General features: G+C 40.6%; 1 protein-coding gene across 1 annotated transcript; it reads left to right on the forward strand.

Annotated features, from left to right (window-relative positions):
• The first annotated feature begins 402 nt into the window (after nt 1-402).
• ppig.L (peptidylprolyl isomerase G (cyclophilin G) L homeolog) lies at nt 403-22,593 on the forward strand. Its single transcript, XM_018234580.1, has 13 exons — nt 403-669; nt 5,821-5,889; nt 6,099-6,173; nt 6,861-6,968; nt 7,107-7,151; nt 14,811-14,898; nt 15,998-16,027; nt 16,134-16,273; nt 18,008-18,197; nt 18,938-19,102; nt 20,097-20,175; nt 20,262-20,398; nt 20,859-22,593. Exons 2-13 carry the CDS (start codon nt 5,829-5,831, stop codon nt 21,925-21,927), a joined length of 2,187 nt encoding a protein of 728 aa, XP_018090069.1. The 5' UTR covers nt 403-669; nt 5,821-5,828; the 3' UTR covers nt 21,928-22,593.
• The last annotated feature ends 1,458 nt before the right edge of the window (nt 22,594-24,051 follow it).

A 24,051-nucleotide genomic window follows, 5' to 3' on the forward strand; every position in this document is an offset into this window, starting at 1 on the left:
ACATGTGCAGCGACACAACCAAGAACGTCCCCGCGCACGAATATGACGTCATTTTGCAAGTCCTGTATAAATAAACACTTATCGCGGAGGCCATGTTTTCCAAACTCCTCCTCCTTTAGTAGTCAGAAGCACAAACAATTTATTTCCCCAAATAAATTTGCTTGGCACACCACAGATAACTACCTACAGATAATTAAAAAACGAAACTGTTTACTGCAAGTAAAATTATCACTGCAGAATATATGTGCTAGGCAGTCAGGCTGTCACAAGTTGAAGGTCAACGCTGATGCGCAGCCGCACAGTTCTAATGCCCATCCTCGCGTTGATAACACGCATTTCCTAAAATGTTTCCGTGATGCTCCTCCCCTAGGCCTGAGCAATCGATAAGCCATTGCCACTGTTTTCTGAGCAGGCGCTTAGTTATTGGCTAGCTTCGCGCCTGCGCCATTCTGCACTCTTTGAGTCATGCCTGGCTGGTCTCCGCGCTCTGTGTGGTGTGTAGGGAGGCGGACCCCTGGGGCCCTAATGTTTTCGGGATAGTGCAGATAAACGCAACTGTATTCTACTGGACTCGGGTTGCAAGGGACGTTCCCGGCTGGACCTTGACTTATCTGTTCTGGAGATTGCCCGGTTCTGGGACCCTTTCCCGCCCAGATAGCCCACGTTGAGGTGAGTGATGTTTGTTACAGGCCGTAGACTAGTGCTTTTTGTACTATTTCCTTTCAAGTTCTCATGTCCAACATTTTGCCAGGGACCCCCTTTAGCTCATTGCAAGTTCACAGCATATTGCTGTATCATCCATTCAGTAATGTATTGGAAAACGAATTAGGCTTCCCACCCCAAATCTCTATCTGGCCTAGTTCAAGCTGGAATTCCAGGAGTATCTGGGAGGGCAAATAGGCACCTTAGCCAAAGCCACACTTATTTACCTGCAGTCTCAACCAGCACCATGACACAATGAAGGCACCCCAACCTCTGACTGTGTGTAGGGGCTCAGTGCCACACTGCCACTTGGGCTGAAGGGTTCGTAGGGACTGCGTCTGCCTCGGTGTATTTAAGTGTGTCAGGCCTGGACTGGCAATCTGTGGGTTCTGGCAAATGCCAGAGGGACTGCTGTAAGGTGCCATAGAAAGTCAGTATTTAGTGGGGACTGTTTGGGCCTGTATGTGGACTGATTGGGCCTCTGTGTACCTGAAATGCCAGGGCCTGTTTTAATTCTCAGTCCGGACCTGTGTATGTGTGTTTACGCGTGTGCTCCCTAAATGAATGGGAACTGCTGTTTTACTCTCTATTGACTCAAATGAACCTGGTGCCTCAGGCTAATCATATGCTACAGAATGTCTACAGGTTCTGATTTAGGGTAGAGAAGACAATCCATTGCCCCCCTGTAGATGGTATGAGATTTAAATGACAAAGAATGTATCCTTAAATGTTAGCTCAGGGGGTCAGCAACCTTTACTATCAAAAGAGCCATTTTTCCTTCTCTTCCACTAAAGTAAAATAGCCTGGAGCCGCAAAACATGACACAGCTTATAAACTTTTAAAAGTTTTAACCTTTTTTTAATTGTGACTGTTACAACAACAGAATACAACAAACAGAAGTGCAGTGTGTATGAGTAGGCCTTCTTTTAAATAAATTAAACACTTAATAGCCCTATTAAATGCTAGTGTTCTCCTCTGTTTAATGTGACTTCTGTTTCTGAAGCTCCATGCTGATCTTTCCTCTCTTGTCTTGAGTGTGTGACCGTGGTAAGGACCACGATGAATCATCTTGTTGCTGCTTGGTCTTACCTGTCATTCCTGGGGCGTCTATACAGCCCTTGCAGCAAAGCAGCAGCAAGTGGAATGAAGAGCCATATGAGACTCCGGAGCCGTGGTTTGCCTACCCGTGTTAGCTATTTTGAGTATACACATCAAGGAGAACCAACCTACTGTTCTCCAGCTGTTATTCTGTTGCTATACCCATCCACCCTTTCCATTTAAGGATTTTGCAGGATTCTGGGAGTTTTAGGCCATTAACAACTAGAGCGTTGCAGGTTAGATATCTCTGATTAATATAGAAATTCTTCCTAAGATAGGGCCTCAAGCTTCCTACATTGTCTGGTCCCTCCTCTAGTTTTTGTTTTTTTAATAAGGGATTGATGATTTATTAAGGGAATGTAGTAGGAAAGGGATAGGAGTTGTATCCATCAGTGTGTGGATATGGCCACCTACTTTAAATCCAACCCTGTATGTATGACGCCAGATGAAGGAAAATGCAAAAACAAAATTCGGATATATCTAATGAATGAAATTGTAATTCTAAACAACTTTCTAGTATATCAGTTTTGTACCTTTTTGGCTTAAGGTTATTTGTAAATATCTATATGGCCATTGTATATATTTACATTTTGTTTGACTAGGTAACCCTTATTTTGGGGGTTTAAATCCACTTTAGTAATGCTTTAAATCTCAAGGAACCCCATTAAATATTTTTAATATGTCTCTGCATTGGATGAGTACTTTTGTAGAAATCTTAACTACCGGTAGTTTTCATACCTGCTATAATGAGATGTTGCTGTTATCATTTATGGGTGCAGAATGTTCTTACATTTTAATCTCTTTATTCTGTTGAGTGCCGCGTGAATAAATAGTGCTGGATAAGAAACCACATATGTAAAAAAAAATTTTACCCATAAAAACTGAATTGTTGAACATTTAGGCTATTTGCAAGCTTGGCTCAGCAACTCTTTTTAAAGGCCCAGAGTGTCAGTGACCCCAACTCTCTCTGCACCTTTTGTGCAGTTCCTGTATTGGGTGATGCTTTCAGCTTTCATTTAGCATGTTGGACATGGTGTGGGGGGCTGTTACATGTAACTTTTATGGTGATACTGGAATATTTTTAAAGACCGTTACACATTTTGAATTTTTTAGGGAGCAAAAAAATCTAGGTTCTTTGTTTGTTGAAAAATGTTTAAGGAAAATAGTAAGGGACATAATTATTAAATTTCAAATACATGATAACCCACATATAATTCTCCAAAAGTTATAAGAGTGAATTTTATATCTTAAAAGATTTTGATGTTGTTTTACTATATGATGTGCCCTTAAATGTGAATCTCTGTACAAATGCCAGGTGTTTCCTGTTCTCATAAGCAGTGTTATCATTACTAAGACCATACCACATGCAAATTATGTTTGGAATATAGATTTCAGATTTGTTTTTGGCAAGATACTGAGGTTTTTTTCCCTCAAAGGGGAAGTTTTACATTGACATTCTGAGCCAATTTGCTATTGGTCATCAACCACTGACATTTAGAGGTTATGTAATAAAAGGCACTAAAATTGTCCAGGAGAAGTTACACATAACAACCAATCAGCAGATTGCTTTTAAACATGTGACCAGCAAATGCTAACGTCATATTGGTTGCTATGGGTTTCTGGTCCTGGGCAAACGTGGTGCCTTTTATTACATATGGGGGTTAGAGTGTTAAATGAACAGGATATGGCTCAAGCAAATCTATCATTGTGATAGTCTCCATTAAATATAATTTCCCAGAGTATCTTTTTGACACGAATAACAGTTACCACGACACATGCCCAGTAAATTCTTTAACTCTTTGTATCTTGGTGTGCTTTGATGTTGGTGCTTTTACAGTTAACAGGTGGCACAGCATAAATCAAAGAGAAACATGAAATCACTTATGTCAGTCTGAAAATGCCTGTTCTTTTTCAGCAACAGAGTCTGTTGTTTAGAAGTAAGTGGTTAAATTACATAGGGCTTAGACCAATATAAAAAAGGTTAATAGGTTGGACACAGCCAGTGTACATGTTTAAAGGAACAGTAACACCAAAAAAATGAGTGTTTTAAAGGAAAGCCAGTATAATGTATTGGTGCTGTGCACTGGCAAAACTTGTGTGTTTACTTCAGAATCTCGGCTATAGTTTATATAAACAAGCTGCTATGTAGCCATGGGGGCAGCCATTCAAGCACAGAATACACAGTAGATAACAGGTACATTCTGAAGAATATCATTGTATACTACAACACTTATCTGTTTTCTGTATCCTGTGCCTTTTCTCCTTTTTCAGATTTGAATGGCTGCGCCCATGGCTACACAACAGCTTGTTTATATAAAATATAGTTGAGCTTCTGAATCCAACACACAATTTTTACCAGTGCAGCACAACAGTATATTATATTTTCATTACTTTAGGACACTTTAATTTTTTTGGTGTTACTGTTCCTTTAATGGCAAAAGTGCACAGTGTAGATATTCTTACCGTATACTGTGGGTGTGCCTATACGTCTAAATATGTTTAATATGTGCAAAACAGTATTAACACACCACATGCTCACTGGATGGATGACTAAAAAATAGTAAATACCAAGCATTGATAATTGAATAGTTATTTAGAAAGCATAGTAATTATAAGGAAAAGGTAGATGTAAGACTCTAAATTACAACCCAAAATCGCTGAAGGAAGCCTCAGAAGCAGGTCTTTGCTGCAATTAAATTTATTAAGTTGTGCCACTACATGTTTCGGACCACAAGCCCTTTCTCAAGGGCCCAAAACATGTAGTGGCACAACTTAATACATTTAATTGCAGCAAAGACCTGCTTCTGAGGCTTCCTTCACCGATTTTGGTTTATAACTTTGAGAATTGCTGTGTGACGACAGGAACACGTGATGGAGCCAGCCCAAGATCTGATTAGCCAAATTGGTACGCTGGATATCCCTATTTTGTAAGTAGAAGTAAGACTATTAGTATTAAAATGTAGAGAGACTATTGAAGTTAAAAACACTTTGTAGCTAATCCTTTATCACAGGTCTCAAACTAAAGGGCTTGTATAGGGCCTTGCAATTTGTCATATAATAGCCATCTGGAATGTACATGAAAAAGCAGGTTACGCCATATTCACTGTTTAAACCATCTGGTATTCTAGTGTGTAGAAAGTAAATCCATTTTGTTTCTAACTGCAGAAGTTTGGGGATTGAATCCCCATTCTTCAGATTTTTCTTCTGTTTATCACTGGTTAAAATGTCTTGCCACATTGGAGATTTTCCACATACCCCAAACTGTAGACCAGCATAAACAGGTTTAATGGCTGTCAGTCAAACGGATGTCCAGTCAGACTGGTAGCCAAATACATGGAATTTTGGGTGATAGAGGTTTCGACATTCTAATTGTTCTGTTGTCCGTTGTCAAAACAGCTAGTATATTATAGAATATTCATAGTAACGTTTCAATTATCTATCTTTCTCTCTATCTTCAATTATCTATCTTTCTCTCTATCTTTCAAATGGGACTGGGGGTATCATTAACCACAGCAACTATTTCTCTTTGAGGCTACAATTGCTTTAATTGCGTATCTTTCTGTTTAGGCCCTCTCATTTTCATCTTCCTGGCTTTCATTCAATCCACTGCCTGGTTGCTAAGGTGAATTAGACCATTGCTACCAAAAAGCTGCTAAAATACCAAACTGACGAGATACTGAATTGTCTCAGAATATCATTGTCCAATGCCATAGGCAGCTCATTTTCTGTTCATTAGAAGTAGATCCGAGCAGGAAGGAACTATAATGGTCTCAGGTGTGATAATCCTGAAGGTTATGGCACAGCAGTGTGTCTGAAAAAGAGGGGGTTAGGTTATACGCTAAAAGTTATAGGAACCAACAATGTATTATGGGGTGTAAAATAAGGTATTATATATTGTACAGATTATGTTTTTCCATAGGACCATGGTCACACAGGTAAGCAGTAGGTGTAGCTTGGCCCTATAAGATTTAGCTTCAGATTGGTACAGTGTATTAACGTATAGTTACTTTTCTTTCATAGGTAAAACCATGGGGGTGAAAGCGCATCGTACCCGTTGTTTTTTTGACATAGCCGTTAACAATGTGGCCGGTAAGAAATGTATACTTATTTCCTTTAGTTTTTGGTCCCAACAGGGTAAATGTAAAATTTAATCAATAAAAGTAACAAGGTACTTAGTGTACACATAGTAAGTAACTTTAATGTAATACATACCTGCTAATGTACATTTATATAATATACATTTATGTAAAGCCGGGATGTGATAGCACATTTTGTCTAACAAACTATATCTCTTGTAGCTGGGAGAGTTGTCTTTGAACTGTTTTCAGACGTTTGCCCGAAAACTTGTGAAAACTTTCGCTCCCTCTGCACAGGTGGGTAGAAGGTGTTTTTGTTCTTCTTGATTGTATTTATTTATAGTTAAACACTCTATAATGTCTGAAATATTTTACACACTATTGATGCCATTTGTTTTCCTATTTATATCGTTTTCTTTCTCTGTACAGCTCAAAATAATCTGATACTTTGGGAGAAATTATTCTGCTATTGGTCAAGCAATACAGTGTGTTTAAAACTGATCACCTAGTCAGAGTTCTCTACCATTCTCCTTATGAGGGACAATGTTAGATAACCATTTATGGTAGTGCACCCCTTTATAATTGCCCAATAAGTTGCCCAGTGCCTCTATCCCCCAACATGTCTACTGTCTACATTTGGACTTGTAAAGGCTAAATCCACAGACTACAGACCAACTTTACATGTTGCTTTTCACGCAGATTCTTCATGGACCGAATTCTATGCCCAACTATATGTAATTATATGTAAACTATAAGCTCCAGCAAAAGCTCCCATTAGTGCTACAGTCCTAAGGTGTTTTGTATTCCATTTCTTGGTTGAAATATTTTTTCTCTGTGCTATAGGCAGTATAAACTAGGGCAGTGCTTGACTCACAAGTGAGCCCACTCAGCTATAAAGTTGTTGCTTTCCATTAATAGTCTTTAATATAAATGTGATATCCATTCATTCCATATTCACACTGTATGTCTTTTTTTTTTCTTTAGGTGAAAGGGGAATTGGGAAGAGCACACAAAAGCCATTGCATTACAAAAACTGCTTGTTTCATAGAGTTGTAAAGGATTTTATGATCCAGGGAGGAGACTTCAGTGAAGGTATGTCACTGTTTATTAGTTTGTACAGTTCTTTGTTGTCAATTTATATTGTTTCCATTTTTTTTTTTATTTCTTTTTTTTTTTTTTTTTTAAACGTTGCTTCTTTTAATATCCTGTTTCTCACATGTGCATTTTCAGGAAATGGAAGAGGTGGAGAATCTATTTATGGAGGGTTCTTTGAAGGTAAGAAAAAAAATCCAAAATTTTCATACAGAGGGATAGATTTTCATACAGAAGGATAGATATCTACTACACTACAATTGGGGGTTAGGTTATAATACTCCTATGTATCAAATTAGACAATGGGCCTCCTTTTCAGCTGGCTCTGTGTTTATAGCTTAATAGTAACATTCTTCTGTTGCTACTAATTTTGGTCAACTAAATTTTTTTTTTAAATTCCTTGGCACTTGGATCCCTCTTGGTCATAAGCTGCCTTTTGATCACTTGTATTGTTTTAAGTAGTGACTGACTTCTCTACATCAGAAAGATTCCTATAGGCAAAATAAGTACAAATGGAGAAAAATGAAGAGAGAGGGGATTTTGAAAAACCAACATTTTACCTTCTAGCTACCTTACAGTTTTTAGCAGGCATTTGTCATAATGGAGAAAACCTAGCAATTTCATGAGAGACTCTTAAAACCTGCAGCCTCCGCCTATAAATAAATAAAAAAAACAAAAAAAACAGGATTTTCATAGAGAGGTGGTTCCCAAATTGTGAGGCTGCCCCCTCTAGGGAGCTTGGGGCAGTGGCAGGGAGGATCTCGGCTCAAAGCTCAAGTAGGGATTTCCTCACCTTGATACACATGAAAGTACAGCTTTAAAGTGAATTAGTATGACATTTGGTGTGAACACTTTTTTGCCATCCTAAAAATTCTTGGAACTACCTTGAAATCATGCAATATTTATGCTTACCAGCCCAGTCAACTCAAATCTCTTTGGGAAACACTAACCACTCGCTACATATATATACATATAACATAATGGCTCCTAATTGTCCGTCTTTTCTGTAGTTCTCTGAATACTCTGTGCTGGATATTTAGTTTGTGCTTATCGTTGGTGGCTGGTATTTGCTTTTTCATTTGAAGTTTAAAGTTAAGTTTAGGAACTCGTGTTTTCTGTGTTATATAGTCTTGAACAGTTAGAGGGGTCTTGGAATGGATTGGAGTTCTTGCACCTCTTTTATCTTTGTTGCTCTTACTGATGTTTGATCCTGTAGCTTTTGCAAATAGGGATGTTGACAATGGACGTTTTTTTTTTCATTTTCTGTTAGTTATTTGTGTCTTAGGTAGGCTTGTTGAATTGTATATGTGTTGCATTAAAAGAAACTTTGACTGTGTAAGGCATTGGGCTTTAATTTTGTATTTGTTTTTTTTTTTGTGGGCTTATTCCATTAATGGTGTTCTTGCATATCAATGCATAGTATGTATGTTATTGGAGAATGGTTTCAAATATAGTAATCAAGCTGGTTAGACCTGTTTCTCTTGCCTAGATTGGGGGACACAGGCACCATGGGGATGAAGATCCTGTTGCTTGGAGAAAGGACACTAAAAGGTTGAAGTGGCTCCTCCTCCTCCTGCTCTGGGCTTCATCCCCGCCTACCTCCTCAATCCCCAGTTTTCTTTAGTGTCCTCAGAAGGAGGATGGACACTTCGTGGCTGGGAGCAATGGTACAGATTTATTCAGTATCATGCCACTACTAGGGGTCAGTGTTTCTCTTCCAGAACCCCTCCAGCCAAGGACTTCTGATCTGAAGATGCTCTATAGCCTTCCCGCTCTACGGAGGCTGCAGGCTGGGGAGCTCCCCCCCCACACTACCCTGGGCACTGGTTCCCGCTCTCCGGAGGCTGCACCAGTAGCCACGACGGAGGGTATATCTTTTATTGAGCATTCCTGGCTGGCACGAGGAGGTAAGTCAATTCCCTCCTCCCTCCCCCCATTACATGCTGCCTGTCAGCTCTGCAGAAAGGCATTTAGTTTCACTTTCACTGCTATTCTTTCACACAGATTTTCCTAGGCATTTAGTTTCACTTTCACTGCTATTCTCTCACACAGATTTTCCTAGGCATTTAGTTTCACTTTCACTGCTATTCTCTGATAAAGATTTCCCTAGGCCAGGGATGTCCAAAAGGTAGATGGGATCTACCAGTAGACCTTTAGCTGGTCATCAGTAGATATAAAGACACTGTCAACACACAGTTTGTCTAAATCACCCTCCTGTTTCTTGCTTTTTATTTGATATTTATGTTAAGGTTACAATATACATTTTCTCATGAATCAATATTAAGTAATATTTTCCATGGAACAGAATTCTAACAATGCTTTTATATATGTAGATCATAAAGGGACAACAGCACTAAAAGTAGTCCCCGCATTGGTAACTCAGTGCCATTCCCAGCGATCTTTCGCGCCACCATCTGGCGCTGCATCTATTTCATTGTGCACGAGTCGCTGCACACGCGCCTCACGGGCGCCATCTTACTAAGGTACTATACCAAAGCCCGGGAAACCTCTCCGGCGGCCATTTTGGATCCGCATCTCTCTCTCCAGTACTGAGCGTTTCCAGCCTCACTGTCTCTCACAGAGAAGAACAAGGCACCATTCCTTCCTACCTTGGTGAATAGGTAGTTACACTTCCCTTACTCTTTCTCTAGGGGATTAACACTCCTCTCTCTCTCTATGGGACCTACTGTGGGGTTTTTCACTACTTCCCTCTGTCTCCACAGATCGCACTCTAAGGGAGAAGTGGTTCACTCCTCTGGACTCTCCTAATATTCCCCAATATCTTACTTACTGGGTTGCACTACATAGTATAGCCATGCAGGCAGGGCAGATGACCAGTCCCTTCCCAAGCAGGCAACTGCATGTACCACCAATGCAATTTAGTATTTGGCATGGGCTACTTGCAGACCTAAATTTGCTAGTGTTTTGGCTGAGCCAATATGTGAAGCCTGTAAGACTGCAGCAGTCACTGCACAATTACAATCCCACACAGCCCTACCAGCCAGCTCTGCGACAGCTACGGCTAATCAAACGAGCTTGGATTCTGAATTGGTGTGCGCTCTATCTCTAGCGGGTCTACAAAACCTAGCCAGAGTTCCAGAGACTCTAGATAAGGTCCTACAGCATCTATCTATAGAGCCTCACAGACCGGTCACTCAGCAGTCGGCCACAAAGCGACCTCCCCTTTCCCCACCTGTTTTGCCTGATGAACAGGAAGAGGCATTGGGAAGAGGGACAGATCCTATCCGCAGATGAATAGGATCAGGATACCCCTAGATCACAATGAGAGGTCGAGAGCCTGATTCAGGCACACCCCACCTTTAGCAGAGCGAACCAATAACATTTTCAAGAGGCAAAAGAAGTCTTCTTGTGTCTTTCCAGCCTATGAACAGCTGGGTGACATTGTTAAAGCACAATGGAAAACGCCAGACCATAGAGTCCAATTTTCCCACCGCTTTACTCAAACTTATCCTTTTACTTTACAGACCTTGGTCTTCACCCCCAGCAGTGGACCCACAGGTCTCTAAATTGTCAAAGACCACCACCATTCCAGTAGTCGATGCGGCTTCCTTTAACGATCCTATCGACAAACGTCTTGAGGGTTTCTGCAAGTCGATTTTTACAGCAGCAGGCAGAACTCTATGACCTATTATTGCCACCCCATGGGTATCCAGGTCAATGGAAGTTTGGGTGGAACAGGTGGCCCAACTCATGGCTCAGAAGACCCCTCCACATACCTCTTTCTAGCTCCGATAGCGGACACAAATACATAAATTTGCGTAGCTGTCCTGGACGCGGCTAAGCTCGTCACAAGGGCATAATCCATTGCAGCCAGACGTTTCCTTTGGCTAAAAAACTGGTCAACAGATCTTACCTTGAAGTGGTCTCTGCTTGGTCTCCCATTCTCGCAAAAAAAAAAAAAAAAAAAAAAAACCTTTATGGTGCTGAACAGCGAAGGAAAATTCTCAAGCTACAGAGCCAGAGGTCCCAACATGAAAAGCAACAAGCTCCGACCCGCCCCAGATTCCAGTCAAGGCAGAGCACTTCTTGGTCAGGAAGCAGAGCAGCACCTAAGCCCGCACGGGACAAACAGCCTCCGCATGAGGAGGTGCCCACCCCTGAAAGCTAAACCCTTTGGCGGACGCTTAAGTCACTTTCGGGAGGTGTGACGGAATAGAGTACTGGAACCCTGGGTCCTACAGATCATTTCTATCTCATAGAATTCGCTCAGCTACCTCCGAGGTGATTTCCATCTCAAGGCTCCCTACCACAGAACCCAGGCACTCAGCTTTCCATGGGGTTCCACACGCCCTGACTGCCTCCGCGGTAGTAATGGCGGTCCCTCAAGGGTAAAAGGGGCTTCGGTTTCTACTTAAACCTGTTTATAGTACCCAAAAAGGATGGATCTTTTCACCTGGTGCTAGACCTAAAGGCACTAAACGACCATATAAAGAAGCACCACTTCAAGATGGAATCCATCCAGTCAGTCCTAATGTCCCTGGACATAGAGGATTTCAGGGCGGTGATCGACATCAAAGATGCGTACCTGCATGTCCCCATACATCCCAACCACCACTGGGTCCTTCACTTTTCAGTGGCAGGAGAACATTGGCAATCCCTGGCACTCCCCTTCAGACTATCCTCCGCGCAAAGGCTATTCACAAAGGTCATGGCTGCGGCTCTAGAGGACCTGCGACTGCAGGGAGTGAGTGTCATACCATACCTGGACGACCAACTGGTAAAGGCCAGTTCCATGGCACTGACCACAACTCATCTCCAGACACTAATGCTGTTAGGTTGGCAGATAAACTTCCAAAAATCTCGATTCATACCTTCCCAGAGTACAGAATATTTAGGGCTTTATCTAAATTCTTCATTGGGAAGAGCCTTCCTTCCCCAATCCAAGATCACCTCCATGCAGGGGCTCCTGTCATCTCTGCAGAAAATGGATCAGGTACCCTTAAGGTTGCCATGAGAGTGGTATGCGATTCCATATGCGCAGCTCCACACCAGAGCCATGCAGAGCCTTACTCCAACACCAGAGGAGGAACTGAGCGAACCTAAACTGCAGGATTCCCCTATCAGATCTAGTTTGAACCTCTATCAGTTGGTGGCTTTGACCAACAACACTTCCGTCAGGAAAACCCTTCCCCAATCACCATCACAACAGTTGCCAGTCTACAAGGTTGGGGAGAAGTATTGGGAGACCTAACCGTACAGGGACGTTGGTCACCGAAAGAACTACTCCCCATCAACATCCTGGAATTAAGAGCAATCTACCTGTCATTGCTCCAATGGTCAGGCAGACTTCAAGATCTACCTGTAAGAATACAGTCAGGCAATGTGACAGCGTTGGCTTACATCAACCACCAAGGAGGCACAAGGAGTCAAGCTGCCCTCGTAGAGGCACAGCAAATTCTTCTGTGGGTGTAAAACACGGTACCAGCTATCTCCGCAGTATCCCTGGAGTGGACAACTGGATAGCAGATTTTCTCAGCCGAGAGACCTTAGATCAGGGAGAGTGGAGCCTACACCCAGAGGTTTTTTCAACTGATTCTGGCAAGGCGGGGCACTCCGGAAGTAGACTTAATGGCATCCAGGTACAACAACAAGCTTACGAGGTTCTTTACAAGAAGCAATGACCCTCTGGCCCTAGCATGGACACACTAGTGGTTCCGTGGCAGTTTCACCTAGCATATGCCTTCCCACCACTGGCACTTCTGCCAAGGGTAATCAAGAAGGGTAGAAACAGTTGTAGTGGCACCCTACTGGCCACACCACACTTGGTTCGAAGAGCTCATAAGTTCATCAGTGGACGCACCATTCCACCTTCCAGACAGAATGGATCTGTTATCTCAGGGACTGGTCCTCCACCTGAGTTCACCATGGCTGGATTTAACGGCATGACACTTGCAGCCATAATCCTAGCCAGATCAGGAGTTCCAAAAAAGGCCATACCAACCTTACTAAGGGCCAGAAAGCCCGTCTTCGCACGCATCTACCACAGGGTATGGAGGACATTCATATCCTGGTGTAAATCTACAGCCGAAGACCCACAGTCCTGGGACGAAAGTAGCCTATTGTTATTCCTTCAGGAGGGTTTAGAAATAATGGCTGGCACTCAGCTCACTGAATGTTCAGGTATCAGCCTTATCTATCCATTTTCAGCAGCAGCAGCTTGCAATGCTGCCCAACATCAAGACCTTCCTACAGGGAGCATTGAGGATGATTCCTCCATACCGTCATACAATCCCTCCCTGGGATCTCAATATGGTACCTTCTGTATTGCAGGAGCAACCGTTCGAGCCATTGGCTCAATTCCATTAACTCTGCTGACTCTTCAGGTAGTTTTCTATTAGCCATCACTTTGGCTAGACTAGTTTCAAAACTAGCAGCTCTATCTTGTCGTCCACCATTTTTGATTTTTTTTACAAGGACAAGGCGGTGTTGAAACCTACCTTGGATTTCTTCCTAAGGAGTTCCATCTTAACCAGGACCTGCTGGTTCCTTCATTTTGTCCTGAACAAAAGACAACTTTGGAACATTTACATACGTAGATGTGGTTCGTTCTCTCAGAACATACACCAGGGCTACCAAGAGTAGAAGGAAGCTAGACAACCTCTTTGTCTTACCAGAAGGACCACAGAAAAGCCTTAAGGCATCTAAGGCCACCAATGCAAGATGGATTAGGTCAACAATCTTGAAGGCCTATGAAGTACGAGGTAAGGCCACACCCTTCCGGGTTCAGCTCATTCTACTTCTTCACTCAGCACTTCTTGGGTGGTTCCTCTCCAGGCTTCAGCAGAACAGGTCTGTAGGGCTGCAGTGTGGTCATCCACACACACCTTTTCCAAATTCTACAAGGTGCATACATTCGCCTCAGCCGAAGCGAGCTTCGGCAGGAAAGTGTTGCAGGTGGTTATTCCCTGAACACTAGGGGTAAAAAGTCCCGCCCTCATGGGTAGCTTTGGGACGTCCCCATGGTGCCTGTGTCCCCCAATCTAGGCAAGAGAAAAATAGATTTTTGTACTTACCGTTAAATCCTTTTCTCTTGTCCTACATTGGGGGACACAGGCCTTCCCTCCCTGTATTAGTTCAAGATAACGTTGATCAGGTAATATCTTATATAATTTTTGTTGTTCAAATACCAACAATTTCAAACAGCAGGTGGTTCATACCGTGCTTAGCTTGCATTGGGGAGGAGCTCCTTCTCTTCACATGGGCAATTGGTAGGGCTCGTCATCTCTTCTTCGGTCAGAAAACTGAGGATTGAGGAGGTAGGCGGGGATGAAGCCCAGAGCAGGAGGAGGAGGAGCCACTTTAACCTTTTAGTGTCCTTTCTCCAAGCAACAGGATCTTCATCCCCATGGTGCCTGTGTCCCCCAATGTAGGACAAGAGAAAAGGATTTAACGGTAAGTACAAAAATCTATTTTTTCTCCCATTCACCTTTTTGATTCATGTGTATGTTGATATAGCACTATTTGTATGTGCAGTAGAGGCAGTGTGTGTCTATCAACACTGGGCAAATTTGCACCTTAAAGTAAACCTGTAGCAGCCAGTTGGTGATTAGCATTTTTTCTAGTCAACTCAATCAGTACAAACAAAACAATGATTGGTTGGTATGCATTACTGGCCAGTTGCAAATTTGCATAATGTACATAAATGAAGTCCCAGTGAGAGCAAACATTGCTATATGTATAATATTAAGTGCCACCACCAAAATAAGAGGTCCCTGCTGTGTACAGATTAGTCAGTTCTTTGTTGATTACTAAAACAGTAACTCATTTCAAGTACACATCATTTTCACAGTTCTTTGTGGTAAAGCTTCTCAATCCTTTTAGATGAAAACTTCTCCGTTCAGCACAACAAAGAATTCCTACTCTCAATGGCCAACAGAGGAAAGGACACAAATGGGTCACAATTTTTTATGTACGTATTGGGTATCTTTTCCACAATTATGTTGTATACGCATGAGTGCAACGCATCATTGTTTCTCTCAAACCCCACGTTATTGCCACCAATGGGCCCTTTCTGTGCAATACGTTCTAGGTTCTGTGCATTTGTAATAGCTATCAAAACAATGCCTATGCCCTGGTATTCACGTGTTACAGTTAATACATTCATATGTTGTATTAAGTCCATTACTTCGTTTATTTTCTGTTCTCAAGCTTTGTCTTTTCCGATCTTAATAAATAAATCAGATGCAGGCATTCTCTAGGATTAATGGATTCTGCCTTTACCTGAAAAAAATCAATGTCAAGCGAGGTCCTGAATATAAATAAAGCAAAGTCCTGCTGTTGATTTTCCAGAAAGGAATGAAAGACAGCCATGAGAAAGAAGACATGCAATACCCTATGCAGGCAGAAACCGTGACTGAATTTGTATTTATTGTTCCTTAGAACTACACTATTATGCACAATATTATGCATTGTTTTTCTTTTCTAACGCAGTATCTCATTAGGGCAGTGGCACAAAGGGTGAAAGTTTATTTTGTCCCCACAGCGATTCGCTTTGTGGGTAGGGCTCAATGCTCAAAGCTACTCCCCTCTATTAACTTTTATGGCGATCGCATGAAGTGCCGGCAGTTTGTGTAATCAACCAAGAATCTACTAAAAACTGGATGCAGATGTGCTTGCAGGCAATTGTTATACAAATAAATGGGGCCATTCCAAGTGTTTGTCCTTGTATGTCCCTATAGCTAATTGTTGCAGACGTAGAATCCCCCCCATGTTGCGTGACCATTAATATTCATCTAAGTTTTTAAAGGGCAAGTAACCTATATCTACACATTGGGTGCATTATTTCCACTTACCTTTGAGTTCTGGCTGTCTTTTTCCTCTATCCACTGCTTTCCGATAGACCAACTGCTAACTAAGACTTGGAAGTAAATTACCCAGGTGGAGGTATATGTTGATTGCCCTTTTTTAATGCCCATTGATTTTTACAGGTATATTGAATTTGGAATATTCAAAAGGCTTATTTCATTCATTTTTTTCCCCTTCTTTTGGACTTATTTCTGATGTCACAGAACAACTAAACCTACTCCTCACTTGGACGGGTAAGCTTTGTATCTTTCTATTTTAACATTTCTGTAGGATTTTAAGCCTTTAAATTCAATAAACTCAATACAAACATTGTTGTGTTTTTTTTTTTTTTATATATAGGCTTCATGTTGTTTTTGGGCAAGTCATTTCTGGACAAGATGTAGTGAGGGAGATTGAGAATCAAAAAATAGATGCATCCAGCAGACCAAGTATAGATATTAGCATACAGAATTGTGGAGAGCTTGTCCAGAAATCTAAAGGTAGGTACCCTATGCACTATACTGTAAATTTCACTGGTTTCTTTGTTAAAATAAAAGTGGTCTCTGTGGGTTTACACGGGGAGGCACATTTATCAAAGGTCAAATTTCAAATCCATGTGAGTTTTTTGAAAACTCCCATAAATTCAAAATCTTACCAATCTAAATGTATTGAAATCAAATTTTTAAAACTGGGATGAATTTAAATGACCCTAATCGTATTCGATCAAATTCAATTCGAGTTTTTTTTCCTCTGAAAAAAACTGGAGTGTCAGGAAGGCTGCAACCAGTTCCAAATTGATCCCTGGACCTCTTCCCATAGCCTTAAACAGTAATTAGTCAGGTTTTAAGTGGCAAATAGTCAAAATTGAATTTTTAAAGGGCCATATGTATGAGAATGACATCTCTTAAATCGAATTTTTTTTTTTTTTTTTTTTTTTTTTTTTTAAAAACTTGACTTAAATTTAAATAACACCCTAGTCGATTTTGACCATAAAAAAATTCTAAAATTAAAATTTTCAATTCAACCCTTAATAAATCTGCCCCATAATGTTCACTTAGTCTGCATTGCCGCATCTTTTGCATTTGATTTTTGTTTCTAAACAAAAGAAATTTCTATGTCTGAGAGAATTTGGCCTCAAAAGGAAGCAATTTGTATATATTTGTTTGCTATAATTTAAGCTCATGAGTGCAAACACGACAGCTAACATATTAACACAGATTTGCAGCTAATAAAGCTTAAAGGGGTTGTTCACCTTTAAAACGCTTTTTTTAGATTGTTCACCAGAAATAAAGACACTTTTTCAATTACTTTACATTTTTTATTTTTTCCATTATTCCATCCATATTCCATCCATTTTTAGAATAAAGTTTAATTTCCCTGTATCTGGTGTTTTGAGTCTGGCAGTTTAGGAATTCAGTTGCAAACTCAACTGTAACAATTCTGCACTTTGTTGATACATTTCTCAGCAGCATCTATTGTATCAATTCTAACAGCTGCCTTTAATAAAACCCAGCAGGGATAAAGATAAGAAATGTTTCAACTATATGTATCAATTTACAACAGTTTACAGGGTCGGTGACTTCTCCCAGAGCAGGTTTAGAAAGTGGAAAATGACACATTAGACTTCAATATTAGAAAAACAGTCACACATAGAAAATAGAAAGTTATTGGAAAAATTACTGGTGAACTATCTGAAAACAACTAGGTGTTTGAAGGTGAGCAACCCCTTTATTAATGGACCAATTATGGCCCACTTCAAAAATACCCACTGATAATTAAGATAGTGCTAATATAATTGTTTTTATAAAGACCTATAGTGAAATCATTAAGGCCTGATGGGAATTGTCATATGCTGGGACCCATTAGCAGATACTCCTGCACGCCAGTGTGTTCCTGTCATTCCTGCACTAAATATTATTGCTGAAGAAATATTAAAAATTTAACTAAAGCCTTGCTCATAAACAGGTTGTACTTGTACTTAAGGCCAAGATCTAATGGGGCTGTTGGCCCTGGACTAACAACCGGATGAGCCTGATTTTGCCTGGTCTGTTGATGGTCAAATCTGGCTCATATCTGGTACTTTGGCTATCTCACCAAACAAGCGGATCTGGCACTGTTTGGCCATTTACTCTCTATTTATAAATAACCCATAACCTTGATTCCTGTCCTGTATTTGGCCATGGATCTGACACTGCTGAAAGGATACTTTTTATTTATTTTTATAAACATTCTAGCCAAGAAAGAAAAGAAAAGGCATAAGTCCTCCTCATCCAGTGACTCTGAAGACTCCAGCGATTCATCATCCGACTCCACTGATTCCAATAGTGAGGGCGAGGAGAAATCGAAAAAAAAGAAAAGGAAACACAAGAAAAATTCCAAGAAACAGAAAAAGGAGAAAAGGAAGAGTAAAAAAACAAAGAAAGGGTATGTTTTACTACATTTCTGTAAATACAATTTATCAAAATGCTTGATCAAATTCTGTTAATGAAAAGGGCATTTTAAAATGTTCAGCAAAAAAAAAACTGAAAAGTTTCCACAATTAAGTGCAATGTGCTTACTTCTCAGTCATACGGTTTGCTGTGGCACTAATGATTTTACTAAACACTAGTAGGCCATGTAGGACTCTTGTCCAATATGGCGCCTCACATGGTACGTGAGCTTACATATTTTGGTGTGTGTGGTAAATATATCCCATTTTGGCATATAATTCTGGCAATAATTCTCCTTCTCTTTGTGTGTAAACTTGCTATTACTGGTTTCTAGCAGCTGGTTATGTTCAGAATGTAGGTAAGACCGAGACAGGCACACTTCAAGCTGGTCAACACAGTTTGAGTTAGATCTTGTGTGATTTCTTGCTATTGCTTAGTAGAAAGTGGACATGTTAGGTTATATAACAGCCCTTCTAGACTTATTATTCTTAAGCTTCGGGTTTAGTCTGTGATGCCAAATCCGTACAGAAAGAACCAGCAATTTTAGGTTGCCTTATTTTAAATCCCTTTACTATTTTGGGGTATAAGAATATTAGCTCAAGAAGACAAAAAGGCGGCACTCCGGTTAAAAGAAGGTGGTTTATTCCAACAGGTCACTGACCAACAACACCTGACGCGTTTCAGGAGTAACTCGCTTAATCATAGGCTTATAAGGATATTACTTTTTTTCTTAAGTTCTGATGAAGAAGAAAATGAAGACCAGGAACTCCAGGTGACCTCTACAGTCCGTCCAGAAGAAATCCCAACAATACCTGAAAACAAGTTTCTAATGAGAAAAAGCCCTCAAGGAGCAGATGAGAAAGAAAGCCAAAGGAATGACAGGGAAAGGGAGCGTGAAAGGTAAGCATGGGGCAACTGCTCTGTAATTCTGTCCTTAGTATCATCATTCATCAAGGCACATTATTTGTCCGGTAGTTTTTTGGCTTTGTAATCACTACTGCTTAATATCTGGATAGAGTCATCCTCTTGAAGGTACATGAAGGGGTCATAGGCAGGTTTTTGTGTTAAACTGCTTAAAGGGGTGGTTCACCTTTGTTAACTTTTTTTGCTGACTCTTTGCAGCTTACAAATGGGGTCACTGACCCCCATCTAAAAAAAATGCTCTGTAAAGCTACACATGTGTTCTTATTGCTGCTTTTTATTACTTATCTTTCTATTCAAGCCCTCTTCTATTGTTATTCCAGTCTATTATTCAAATCCGTGCCTGGTTGCTAGATTTATTTGGACCCTAGCAACCAGATTGCCAAAACTGGAGAGCTGCTGAATAAAAAGCTAAATAACTCAAAAAACACGAATAATAAGAAAATGAGAACCAATTGTGAAATGTCTCAGAATATCACTCTACTCTACAGCATACTAAAGTTAGCCCAAAGGTCAACAACCCCTTTAAATGTGTCGCTGCTTTGCATTTGTTTAAGTGCCTTAAATGAATTGAGAGGTGATAGGTGTACAGTCATTTTTTCTGCAAATGTTTTCTGCCAAAAGGCAGCAGCAATCAAAATCCTGTGCCACTTGCCTAATGAAGGAAATTTATGTTTGAGTTCATTGTGTTGATATCGTAGCAGAACAGTGAGTAAAATTGCACGATTAGTAACTTGCTTCCCAACTGTCTGTTTATAACATAGTTATGGTTTTGTTACTTGTGGCTTTACAGTTGTTTGCATCTTTAAAAATTATTGTTTGTAGGTTAGTCTTAGCTGTCATCATTTTTTTGGGGCATATATAGTTTTGTAGGAATGTGGTACCTTTGCTTAAAAATTAAAAGTATATTTTTTAAAATAAATCGAACTATTTGGCTGTTTATTATTTTGTTTTTCTTTTTACTTAATTTTAGCAATATGCAAGCATCCCTTTACCAGAGGAGGTTATTGGTAACCAGATCTGGAAGAAAAATCAAGGGAAGGGGACCTAGAGTAAGTGTAATTATTGGGGTGAGGGGTAGGTTTTTGCTTTATTGTACTTTGCATTAATAGTTCCACTCCCTTTCTTCCTCTTCTAGCGTTACCGCACTCCTTCCAGATCTAGGTCAAGAGATCGCTTCAGGAGAAGTGAGACACCTCCACATTGGAGGCAGGAAATGCAAAGAACGCAGAGAATGAGATATTCGAGTGGCGAACGCTGGATCAAAGGAGACAAGTATGCACCACTGCAGAGATCTTAGAATGTTGGCAGTTTGTATTGTTTACAGCTGAAATGTTAATGTTTGGACTGCCCACCATAGCTCTATTCTAATTCTGGTAGACATGAACACATCCACACTTTGACCCAATGGCTGAAGACGTGTGTCTTTGGCCAAACAGACTACAGTTAAACTGGGGTACCAGTGTAGCTCTTTAGCAATTTTCAGTCCTAAATATTCTTCTTTTGGGGCAGTACATGGACAGTCCAGTTGGTTGGACTTCCTAAATTGGCTACCTTTTGTGTGGCCTGCCTCATTCTGTTAACTTGTCATATTTTTCTGTTTGCTGATTGTATAGTCTACCAGCCTTGGATACATTTGTGGTTTAAAAAAACTTTGCAGTATCCAACAGTATCCTCTTGAACAAATGTCCTTGTTTTGAGTTCTGCAATTTATTGTTTTTTCACTTTGTTTTAGGAGTGAAATGAATGATAAGGACAATGAAAAAAGCCCATTGAGGGGAAGGGAGCGGAAGTCATCTGATCAGAGGCCAGTATCAGAAAGCCCCAGCAAAAGAGGGGATTGGGAAAAACAAAAAGATCTATCAGCCAGCAAGGAGAGAGAATTGAAGAAGGATACTGAGAAGGATGAAAGACCAAATAAAAACCGAAGCAGCAGAAGGACAAGGTCTGAAAGGCGAAGTGAAAGTAAAGAAAATGCAAAAAGTAATAAAGATTCCAAACAAAGCAAACATGATGCGAAAGCTAGATCAAAGAGCAAAGAACGAGTGCATGAAAAAGAAAAGGAAAAGATCTCTAGTGATAAAGCGAAAGAAACGGAGAACAAAAGCAAAGAAAGGTTGAAACTCTCTTCATCAAAAAATGAGAGGGCAAAAAGCAAGGAGAAAGAGAAAACCAGAGAGAGGCAAGGAAAATCAAGGAGTAAGGAACGGGAGTCTACTAGAATTAAGCATGGCTCCAGCAGCAGAGCTAAAGAGCGGAGCAAAAGCAGAGAGAACAGCCGAAGAGCAAGGTCCAGAAGCAGAGACAATACTCGTACCAGAAGTCGAGATCATGCTAAAAGCAAAGATAGGGAAAGCAGAAGGAGAGGTAGGTCCAGAAGCAGAGACAGAAAAGGAACTCCAGATAAGTCCAAGAATAAAGAAAGCAAGAGCAGGGGTGACTCGAAAGATTCCAACAGAGAAGCGAGTCAAAGCAAGAATAAAGATTCCCTTCGAAAAGGTGAAAGCAAACCTTCTCATAAATCTAGTGAGCATAAAAGAAGGCATTCTAAGAGCAGCAGCCCAGAGAACAAACATTCAAAAAAAGGCAGGGATCGTGGTAGAAGTCCAGACTCCACAAACATGCACAGCAAAGATCGAGAAGAGCGATCTTCTACCCATAAAAACAAGGATAAAGATAAGACAAGGAAATCTTCCCACGATGACAAGGAATTGAGGAAAAAATCAAGGAGCCGTGATAGGGATTTGTCCAATACGAAAGATAAGAAAAACAATCATTCGAGTCCTGCGAGTGTTGAAAAATGAAGTGTAAATAATATTTTGGCTCCATTCTCTGTTTATTTTTTAGAAGCTGTACGTACACTGAGGGACATTTTTGTTTTCTTTTGTGTTATGTCATGCTGGACTTTACTTTCACCCTTTTGATAAGACTCAATCTGGAACGTTTGTATTGCAGATGTTTTAATAAACTTTCAATGAAAAAGAAATCAAGGTGTAATACTTTCACATTTAATGGCAGCTCTCTCACCAATTTCCCAAATACCATTTCCAGACTTTTTTTTTAGTATTGAAGCATAATTTTTTTTTTTTTTTTTAAACCCTGAATCTCTGTATTGTAAAATGGTTTAGACATTCTTGCTTAAAATTCATTTTGGCAAAATAAATCAGTATGGGATGGCGTGTTTATACTTGCAGTGATATTTTTTTTTAATTTTTTTTCTTTGAGCATCTTAGAAATCTGCTGCACAATTCATTGCCTGTATATAATCGGCTATGTTGGACTGACAGAATTTCTATATTTTCGGATAAGAATTTATTGATGGTTTGTGTCTAAAATGTTTCTGCTTTTATGATTTGCATTAGCCTGGGTTCTTTGTATTGTAAAATGTGCTATTTGCTCTGTCTCTTTACCCAATTCATATTGTATGGCCAGGGCCACCGACTGTCTCTTAAAATAAATGGTCCTGCAGAGTCTTGTGTGGGTTTGTGTGATGTTAAGCCCTAGTTGTTTAGTTTCTACAAGGTGGAAGGACAATTGATACAAAGTGCTGACATATTTATAAATACCATTTTACCAATGTGGCAGAAGCCAAACACAGCAATTTTGTTTTTTTAAACTGCAGCTTCCACTATCCCCGAAGCAAGAGGAAGAGATGGGTTTTCATGCCTGGTGTCATCTGGGAAGAATCACTTCAAAACAAGTGTGCATATGTGTTGCTGTTTATCACTGGAAAGAAAATAAACCAGTCATACAGGGAAGGTGTGCCCATGGATACCAGCAAGAGCACCATGAAAGAGCCTACCATCTTAAGGGTCAGGGCACAGAGGCAGATTCAGGGTGATTAGTCGCCCGGCGACAAATATCTTCTTTGGGGTGACTATTCTCCCTGAACTGCCTTCCCCTACCTTACCGCTGGATATAATGAAACATCGCCACCGGGATGGCACTCATGGAGCTTCGTTTTCCAAAGTTGCCCGAAGTTTCCTCGTGAGGGGACTTTGGAAAACGAAGCAACGTGAGTACCATCCCGCTGGCGATTTTTTTTATTTTATCTGGCGGGAAGGCAGTTCGGAGAGAAGAGGCGATTTGTTGCTGGGGCGACTAATCTCCCCGAATCTGCCAGTGTGACCTTACCCTTAAATGTAAATCACCGGCGGGATGGAACTTGGAGCGATTCGTTTTCCAAAGTTTCCTAGTGAGGCAATTTCGGGCTACTTAAGGTCCACCCCGCCTGTGATTTACACTTTAGCCGGCAGGGAGGCAGTTTGGGGAGATTAGTTGCCCTGAAGAAGAGGAGCTTTGTCGCCAGGCGACTAATCTCCCCGAATCTGCCTGTGTGCCCTGACCCTAAGGGGAATCTAGGGCCCAATAGAAAATGAAAGTAGATTTTGCTTAGAGTTTTTGGGAGGTCTTTAGCTTTTGTTTTCAGCTTATATAACCAGTTTCCTACCAACAGTCTATTCACAAAGAATTATGATTCTGTGGCAGTCATGTAATTGACTACATAAACCTGTGTTGGGTACATTTAAAAAAAAAAAAAATATTAAAAGTTTTGTTTTCTGCAGTATTGTTCAAAATTTAGCTCTGCTGCTTTTCAGCATCTGCAATTTTTGCTTTTGCAGCATCTGCAATGCTAATGGCTGTCAATCTGTCTACACTAGGTGCTGTTTTCCCAGAATGCTACCCTTTGTTTGGGGACTGATAAGTACTGGATTGTGTAGTTGTGTACTGATCAACACAGGACAGTCCAGTGGCTCCAGTATTTTCAGTGTGAGACCTGCCATGGTGAAAACTGATGCGAGAACCTACCCAAGGTAATGGTGTTTATACACTTCAAGATTATTTCTACCCTCCTGTATCCGAGCCATATGTCTGTGTCCATTAAACCTGCTCCATATGCCACTCTGTCAGCCTCCAGTTCTACCAAC

This window comes from Xenopus laevis, chromosome 9_10L (genome assembly GCF_017654675.1).
Source record: "Xenopus laevis strain J_2021 chromosome 9_10L, Xenopus_laevis_v10.1, whole genome shotgun sequence".
NCBI lineage: Eukaryota > Metazoa > Chordata > Amphibia > Anura > Pipidae > Xenopus > Xenopus laevis.

Excerpts from the sequence above, each read along its gene's own strand:
- ppig.L (XM_018234580.1), top strand. The coding sequence starts at position 5,829 with ATGGGGGTGAAAGCGCATCGTACCCGTTGTTTTTTTGACATAGCCGTT. Across the intron at positions 6,174-6,860 it reads CTTTCGCTCCCTCTGCACAG|GTGAAAGGGGAATTGGGAAG; the intron begins GTGGGTAGAAGG and ends TTTTTTCTTTAG. Across the intron at positions 20,176-20,261 it reads TCAAGGGAAGGGGACCTAGA|CGTTACCGCACTCCTTCCAG; the intron begins GTAAGTGTAATT and ends TTCCTCTTCTAG.